This window comes from Salvelinus sp. IW2-2015, linkage group LG4q.1:29, assembly GCF_002910315.2.
Source record: "Salvelinus sp. IW2-2015 linkage group LG4q.1:29, ASM291031v2, whole genome shotgun sequence".
In the NCBI taxonomy this organism is placed as follows: domain Eukaryota; kingdom Metazoa; phylum Chordata; class Actinopteri; order Salmoniformes; family Salmonidae; genus Salvelinus; species Salvelinus sp. IW2-2015.
In genome coordinates, this window is record NC_036842.1 from 88,049,257 (window position 1) to 88,058,719 (window position 9,463).

The 9,463-nt window shown below is 42.8% G+C and overlaps 1 protein-coding gene across 1 annotated transcript in view; it reads left to right on the top strand.

Annotated features, from left to right (window-relative positions):
* Positions 1-959: 959 nt before the first annotated feature.
* The window catches only part of LOC111962745 (alpha-1,3-mannosyl-glycoprotein 4-beta-N-acetylglucosaminyltransferase C-like), a 26,210-nt gene continuing 17,706 nt past the window's right edge, over positions 960-9,463 (top strand). The window contains exons 1-2 of the mRNA XM_023986051.3: positions 960-1,218; positions 7,293-7,365. Of these exons, the coding sequence (XP_023841819.1) occupies position 7,365 (1 nt within the window). The 5' untranslated portion in view covers positions 960-1,218; positions 7,293-7,364. The remainder of the gene's footprint in view (positions 1,219-7,292; positions 7,366-9,463) is intronic.

Sequence of the window (9,463 nt, forward strand, 5' to 3'; positions counted from 1 at the left end):
CGTGGTGTGCCTGCTACGTGGTGTGCCTGCTACGTGGCTGTGCCTGCTACGTGGTGTGCTGCTACGTGCTACGTGGTGTGCCTGCTACGTGGTGTGCCTGCTTACGTGGTGTGCCTGCTGCTAGTGGTGTGCCTGCTACGTGGTGTGCCTGCTACGTGGTTGTGCCTGCTACGTGGTGTGCCTGCTACGTGGTGTGCCTGCTACGTGGTGTGCCTCCGCTACGTGGTGTGCCCCTAGTGTGGTGCCTGCTACGTGGGTGTGCCTGCTACGTGGTGTGCCTGCTACGTGGTGTGCCTGCTACGTGGTGTGCCTGCTACGTGGTGTGCCTGCTACGTGGTGTGCGTTGAATGATTTAGACGAGACTGTTCCATTTCAACTGCAGCAGCTCATTTGAAATATCTTAGTAACACCATGAGTACGCAGAGCGGAGCACTTTACGCCACAAAGCCTCACCACTGCCATTGTTATTATTCAATATTCACACATTAATCTAGGATTCATATCTAGGCATTATAAATATTGCATGAGAGAGAGCACACAATGGATGGCACAGTAGAATATGTACTGTATATATCTACATTTTAAGGTGTAGAAAGACACATTTTAATTCTAAATAAGTACGGGGACTGTATAACTCTTGGCTCTTTACTTTCAATCATGCACCAGTACTCTCTTTACATTCACTGAAATATGTTCCTTAACGACCTTAAAATATGCTCTTTGGCTGGATTTTGATTGATTTAAATCTCTGTCTGTCTGAGAGAGAGAGGCTTATCTCAAGCCACGGGGAGTTGAGGCTGAAGGGTGCATTTCAATATGTTGCGACTTTAAGACAGAAAATTGGAAAGGGGAGGAGGGTTAGGAGACGGAAAATCGGACAACCAATGAGAAGTAGGGTGTGCCGACACAGTTAGTGACACCTTGGTGATGGGAGTCAGGGAGAGGGGCAGGGAGGTGGACAGAGAGGAAGAGAGGAAGAGGGCTGAAAAAGAGAGGTGGAGATCAGAGAGAGAGAGAGCGGAATGGACACAGAGAGACAGAGAGAGAGGCTAGTAGCCAGCGTTATGATAAGTGTTTACTGCACTGTTCTGAGAGCCAATGATCTGCTCTTGTGTGAGTCATGGAGATTATTTAGACTGGTGACAGCGTGCAGCACAGAGCATCGGCAGAACTCCCTCATGCTTCTCACACTGACAACAGGAGACGTACAGCAGGCAGGTAAGCATGCCTGTCGCTGCATGGGCTATTGAAGCAGATTCTGCTCATCTATTCTGTGCTGTAATGCTGCTCTTTCTCTCTCTCTCTCGCTCTCTCTCTCTCTGTGTGTGTCTGTCTGTCGGTAACTATAACTTTTACCATACTATTACCATGTTATTACCTCTTCATTTTGTGCTGTAATGGGTATGTGTTGGTTCCATTGAACATTGAACTACTGCTCCATTGTAAAACCCACTTTCCTCTAACTGAGACCGCTTTATCCTGAGTGATGGCGCTGTGTCCCGGGTTTTATCATGGCTTTGCTGGTGACACAAATCCCCTTCCTCTCAGCGATGTGGGAATAACCTGCTCTCATCTCCCCGCCAGATTACACTGAGATGATGCACTACTGCTCTCACCTCTGTCAGCCAGGGTGTTTGTGGCTGGCTCGACCTATAATAGCGTCATCTAATGGTATCCTATGTTGTGTCCTAGATGGTGTGTTCTCCTCCCTGTCAGACTGCACAGATTTGAGCGGCTTCCACTAAGCACATCGTGTTAGAACGTGCCAAACCAGTTGATACTTATGTTGGTGACCCCCTACACCTCCCGGTACTAACTGAGGAGTTAGACAAATGGCACCCTATTCCCTATATAGTGCACTACTTTTGACCAAAAGGGAAGAATTGGCTCTGGTCTAAAGTAGTGCACTACGTAGGAAATTTGGGCTTCACTTGCAGCCATCTCTATATCAAATCAAATTGTATTGGTCATGTACACATGTTTAGCAGATGTTATTGCAGGTGTAGCGAAATGCTTGTGTTTCTAGCTCCAACAGTGCAGTAATATCTAACAAGTAATATCTAACAATTTCACAAAAATACACACAAGTATTTAAGTAAAGGAATGGAGTTAAGAATATATAAATATTTGGACGAGCAATGTCGAAGCGGCATAGACTAAGATAGAATAGAACACAGTATATATTCTCTTTCTGGTGCTAGACAATAATTTAGGGAGCCCTTAAAGAGATTGAACAGGATCGTAAGCACTTACAAATTTGTAACATATTGTACAAATTGGAATTCATAACATATCATCCACATTTCAGGATACGAAATAAATACAACATTTGGCAGGATATATCAAACGAAATGGATGACGTTGTACACAATTGTGCACTACTTTTGGGGATCCATTTTGTCTCGTAAGCGTTACTTTCAAAACTACTGGCTGAAATTATACAAAACTTCTGTAGCATCACTTTTTAAATTTAAAAGTACTTTAATCACAGATTGGATATACAGTCAGTCAGACAGTGAAACCGCTGTCCATAATGTTTTGGTGTGCGTCCCCAAATGCCAAACTATTCCCTATATAGTGCACTACTTTTGAACAGAGGCCTATCAGTCCTGGGGGCTCCTGAGTGGCACAGCGGTTCTAAGGCACTGCATCTCAGTGCTAGAAGCATCACTACAGACCCTGGTTCGATTCCAGGCTGTATCACAACCGGCCTATGGGAGTCCCATAGGGCAGTGCACATTTGTCCCAGTGTCGTCCGGGTTAAGGTTTGGCCAGGGTAGGCCGTAATTGTAAATAAGAATTTGTAGGAAATATGGTGCCATTTGAGACGCAAACTTGTTTGGGTAAAGGATGTACCCGGGCTATTTTCATGTCTGGCCACTGGATACTTATCAACTGTGGCTCTTATTGCAAATGTAGCTTATCTCTTTTATTGTTCCCTTTCTATCAGTCTCACCACGAAAGCTGGGCTGGAGTTGCATCGTAACAGGAGTGTATTGACTGACTCTGGTCAGGGGCAGACCTGTTGAAACATTGACTGAAATATTGACTTTAAAAATCAATAGTTATGCCACCTTTTTCTTTGTGGATCTGTGTGGGGTGTAATGAGACAGTGACCAGGCTGGATGGGTGCTATGTGGGGAGCTATTCTAGCACTGAGGTGGACCTGTCAGATCATCTGAGAAAGTGACGCTGAAAAATCTCATATCTGAGAGGCAGTAATCTGTAGAGGAGATGGGAAAAAGATTCTGTCATGTGTTGATGTCAATTGAAGATTTCGCAAAAGTTATAATTAGGTGCACAGCAAATTTGAGATCAGAATTTTAAGACCCACAGTGTCACATTTAACACTTTCTTAGTGTGTGTCTGTGAACCACCAAAATAGTGTTAAAATAACACTATTCAGTGTTGATAAACTAACACCCCAAGCGTGTTGGGTCCCTACACCATGGGTGTTGCGAATTCCAACTTAAATGAACACCTCATTGGAGCTGATGATGTTGCACTTTCTCAGTGTTAAGGAGTTAACACCTGTGATTTTACAGTAACTAATTTTTAGTGGTTGTTTTAACACTGTAGGGTGTAAAGCCTTATTTGCACATATATTTCCGAGGGTGCTTTTCGAGTGAATTTTCGAGGAACCAGTACCACCCATGACTGTGTTTGCTAGTGACAGATGGCTTGCCGTCCTGTAGCCTTCACCAAGTGAGTGTGTAAGTGCCTCAACACCAAGATGTTTTAAAATCCGCAAATTTGCTGTGATTGCGGGTGTCAAGTTAAGATTGGGTCCTATTTGGTTCACACGTTAAGCTCTCCCAAACACACCAGAAGATGTGTGACTTCCCATGGTCAAACTGTATCTATATCAAAGCTGCCATTGCTGATGTTATCTTTCACAGATATATTCATGGTCAGAGGTAACTGTTGACCCCATAGTGTTCCATGCTTCTTCCTTAAAGACATCAAATCAAAGTGTATTTGTCACATGCGCTGAATACAACAGGTAGACCTTACAGTGAAATGTTTACTTACAAAACCTCAACCAGCAATGCAGTTTTAAGAAAATACCTTTAAAAAAAAAAAGTAAGAAATAAAAGTAAGAAATAATTAAAGAGCATCAGTAAAATAACAATAGGGAGGCTGTATATACAGGGCGTACCGGTACAGAGTCAAATGCATTCTAGGTGATGTGGAAAAACTGTAGAATAGAATGAAATAGAATGGAACATAATATAACAGAACTTTATTCTATACTTGAGCAATTTTGTTTTCACGTGATGTTTTAAAAGTGGCAACCAAATCTAGAACCCCCTAGAGTCTATTGACGCACCGGTGCATCGATCTAAGTAACATAATAAAAAAATCCCCATTTTTAAAATTCTTCACCCAAAACCCATAGAAATGAATGGAAGTATGGAGATATATACAGATATTAAACCTTCATCTAAAGGTAACCCATACAAATGAATGGAAGTATGGAGGTTGTTTTGTGCTAACAAAAATAAGGGGTTAAATATGTGTAAAGATATATATTTCCTGAGCTTTCTTATATCTCCTAGATTTAAGACAGACACTTCCAAACCTTATGATTTCCTTTTTTGACACTCTTTTTTTGACATTCATGAATGTGTTATTCATTGTGTGCCTATTTATTTATTTGTATTTAACATTTATTTAACTAGGCAAGTCAGTTAAGAACAAATTCTTATTTACAATGACGACCTACCAAAAGGCAAAAGGCCTCCTGCGGGGGCGGGGGCCTGGGATTAAGACAATAAATACAATATAAATATAGGACAAAACACACATCACAACAAGAGAGACACACAACACTACATAAAGAGAGATCTAAAACAACAACATAGCAAGGCAGCAACACATGACAACACAGCATGGTAGCAACACAACATAACAACAACATGGTAGCAACACAACATGGTAGCAGTACAAAACATGGTACAAACATTATTGGGCACAGTCAACAGCACAAAGGTCAAGAAGGTAAAGACAACAATACATTGCGCAAAGCATCCACAACTGTCAGTAAGTGTCCATGATTGAGTCTTTGAATGAAGAGATTGTCCAGTTTGAGTGTTTTTGCAGCTTGTTCCAGTCGCTAGCTAAAGCGAATTGAAAAGAGGAGCAACCCAGGGATGTGCTGCTTTGCTTTATCTTGGCCAGGTTGCAGTTGTAAATGAGAACTTGTTCTCAACTAGCCTACCTGATTAAATAACGGTGAAATAAAATAAATGTTAAAAAAATAATCCACAGATTAAAGGGTAAACTGAGTTTGTTTCTAGTAATCTCTCCTCCTTCAGGCTTCTTGTTCTTCTTTGGACTTTATATGGTGGTTGACAACCAACTTTAAGGTGCATTACCCACCACCAACTGGACTGGAGTGTGGACCTCAGTTCATCTTTCAATCACCCACATGGGTATATGATACTAAAAACCAATGAGGAGATGGGAGAGGCGGGACTTGCAGCACGTCAAGCATCACAAATAAAACTAAGTTCTATTTTAGCGCGTGGCTACGCAGACGCTCATTGATGTGCGCGAGTAATGTGGTGCAATGGTTGAATAACATATATGTGTAAATGTATTTTGCAATGCTCGCGCATGCGACGCGGGCATTGTGGTCAGCATGTAGGAGTGTAGGAGCCTGTTCTGCATCAATGATGGATGTTTCCCTCAAACCAGGTTTCTCGCTACATTGACTATAATTATCCCTAGTCAAAACAAGCTCACTGGAAAATGGAATACTGATGGAGATAGTTGTTATGAAGGTTGTTGTGAATGATACTGCAACACTCAAAAAGATGTCAGAAATAGTGTCAGAAAGGTGTTATGAAAGGTGCCTTATGTGTACTCACTCACCTGTTACCTTCTTATTTGGTCCAATTTGGTTATTCCTGCACGTTCAACTCCCAAACAAGGATCATGTAAGGATAACAAGGATCGTGTAAGGATAGCGAGGATCGTGTAAGGATAGCGAGGATCGTGTAAGGATAACGAGGATCGTGTAAGGATAGCGAGGATCGTGTAAGGATAGCGAGGAATCGTGTAAGGATAGCGAGGATCGTGTAAGGATAACGAGGATCGTGTAAGGATAAGCGAGGATAGCGTGGTAAGGATAACGAGGATACGTGTAAGGATAACGAGGATCGTGTAAGGATAACGAGGATCGTGTAAGGATAGCGAGGATCGTGTAAGGATAACGAGGATCGTGTAAGGATAGCGAGGATCGTGTAAGGATAGGAGGATCGTGTAAGGATAGCGAGGATGTGGTAAGGATTAACGAGGATCGTGTAAGGTAACGAGGATCGTGTAAGGATAACGAGGATCGTGTAAGGATAACGAGGATCGTGTTAAGGATAACGAGGGATCGTGTAAGGAAATACGAGGATCGTGGTAAGGATAGACGAGGATCGTGTAAGGATAGCGAGGATCGTGTAAGGATAGAATAAGAACGAGGATCGTGTAAGGATAGCGAGGATACGTGTAAGGATAGCGAGGATCGTGTAAGGATAGCGAGGATCGTGTAAGGATAACGAGGATCGTGTAAGGATAACGAGGATCGTGTAAGGATAACAAACGAGGATCGTGTAAGGATAACAAACAAGGATCGTGTAAGGATAACAAACAAGGATTGTGTAAGGATAACAAACAAGGATCGTGTAAGGATAACAAGGATCGTGTAAGGATAGCGCTTTACAGATTTTATTAGAACATTCCGGCTTTGCATTAATTATATTTTGCCAACCAACTGCCATGGAATGAAGGGTGATTGATGGTTGAAGTCACACTGTAAATGTGTTTCGGTAATGACCACAATGTTTTTGAGATGCCACTAATGAGTGTGGCCATTAGGCACAAATGACATTCTAAAAACCTTCAACTGGGGAGTAGGGCTGGAAGGCCTCAGGTTGAACAAGTTGAACAGGTGCCCAGTATCTGTGTATCACCCAGTTAGTCTAATGGAAAATAACACATTCCTCCTTCCCCACCAATATACAGTATATAGATACGCTCATATATATATTTATATGTACATATTCTTATTCCATCCCTTAAGATTTGTGTGTATTAGGTAGTTGTTAGGGAATTGTTAGATTACTTGGTAAATATTACTGCGCTGTTGGAACTAGAAGCACAAGCATTTCGCTACCCTCGCATTAACATCTGCTAACCAATCAGATTTGATTTGATTTGATAGATACCAGCTGAAAATGTGTCTGAAATGTGTCTATGGCTTTAAGGCTAACGTCTATGTTTGTTTTGTTTTTTTTCAGATGCGTGACTGTTTGATCTGTGAAAAAGCGGCCAGCGGGTCACACATATTGGCACAAAGGAGAAGCTGACAAAGTAAGAGCCTCTTGGTGGATTCTTCACTCATTTTATTTCAATAGGATCTGACTTTGTGCTTCACTCTGTAAGTTCTGAAGACACAGATCCTATTAACGGGGGCCTTAATAGTGGCGCAGCTTGAGGTGTCACTACAGACCCGGGTTCAATCCCAGGCTGTGTCACAACCGGTCGTGACCGGGAGTCCCACAGGGTGGCGCACAATTGACCCAGTGTTGTCCGGGTTAGGGGAGGGTTTGGCCGGGGGGGTGCTTTACTTGGCACATGGGGCTCTAGCGTCTCCTTGTCGCCTGCGGCTGATTTTGGTCGTCAGGTCCTCCGACACATTGGGGCGGCTGGCTTCCGGGTTAAGCGGGCAGGTGTTAACAAGTGCGGTTTGGCAGGTCATGTTTCGGAGGACGAATGACTCGACCTTCACCTCTCCTGAGCCTGTTGAGGAGTTGCAGCCATGAGACAAGATCCTAATTGGATTGCAATTGGATATCACGAAATTGGGGAGAAAAAGGGGGTAAAATACAAAAAATCCCTTTGTGAGCTCGAGAAGTAGCATCCAGAGTTACAAGCCAATCTATTTCACTGTGGGGTGGCAGAGACGGTAGTGTGTTCAAGAAATCTGTAGTGGCCTTTCACTTTGTGGAAACAAACAACAGCTTAAGGATTAGCCTGAGCGTCACTGTATTTTTAAGTGTGTGATATTACCGTAATATGTGTGGGTTTGAAATGTTCTACTGTATGTATGTATCAGACATGTGGTTAAAGAGTGTCTTCCTAATGTCATTACCAGTATATATCTATTTTAGTCCACATTTCCCTTTTTGTTTTGGCCAAAATCCATGACATAAAGTCCCTGGTAATGGCTTTTTAATGAAGTCATGCAGTAACATTTATACTTAGAGCTGTGAGCAAAGACAACATATCAGTCGTATGTCTATGACTGTGAGTTAATATCAGAATAGTGTGTTGAGGTCAGGCAGCACTGTGTATGAAACAGGGTGAGGTGATCAGATTGTCTCTCTCTCTTTACGTCTGGCCCAGCCACACCATCCTTAATATCTCCACTAGCTGAGGCCCTAAGAACTGAACACGTCATTAAGCCGGACGGAGTTTGACAAAAACAATGAAGTGCGTTTTTTCCTGTGGCCTCGAGTGTCTCTCTGAATAATGAGATGGGCCTTGTGGACCACCCTCTTTCTCCTTTTCCCTCTCTCTGGTTTACTCTTTCTCCTTCACCCTCAGCCCATTCACTTCCCTGTGAAGATCCCAGAATCTCTGGAATGAGGCATGCAAAACGTGTGATTTTTGAAAACACCAAGGTAATGAGGTTATGTTGTTGATCATTGCTCTTGTTTTCACAGTCCGCCACAACTAATGACAGAGCCATTAATGTATCCATCTATGATGCCAGCCTAGGCTCTCCTACAACCCACAAAGTAAATTGACTTTAGAAAGCAGGTATGTCTTCTGATACATGCCTAAATGCCATGAATGCATTTTGGATTGATTTCTTCAGTAATAAGCCTCTTCTAAAGTCATAAGAACATTTTTATTTCCATCTATGCTTTTGGAGATTTGCCATAATGAGCCTTTGATGGCTTAAGTCCTTTTGCCTGGAAGGATCACTGGCCGGTTAGCAGAGAAGTCCTTTCAACACCAGACACACACTTACACAGTAGTAATAAGACTATACCAAGTAGTCTTTGGAAAATCCACTGAACTACATCCCAAAGGAAAGTCAACTAATTTGCTCTATGTACGAGAGCATCTCAGTGCAGTGAGGCATCCCGATACCATCAGGCTATATGTTGACTTGCTGCAGGCAACAACACAGGGTTAAGCACACAGCCCCATCATGTGGCGAAATAAATATGTTTGACTGGTAGCCTCGTGGTTAGAGCGTTGAGCGAGCTGACAAGGGGAAAAATCTGCCGTTCTGCCCCTGAGCAAGGCAGTTAACCCACTGCAGGTAACCCACGTGGATGTGGATTAAGGCAGCCCACCTCTTTGATTCATCCCCCTTTCCCTATACAACTGACTAGGTATCCCTCTTTCCCTAAACAACTGACTAGGTATCCCCCTTTCCCTATACAACTGACTAGGT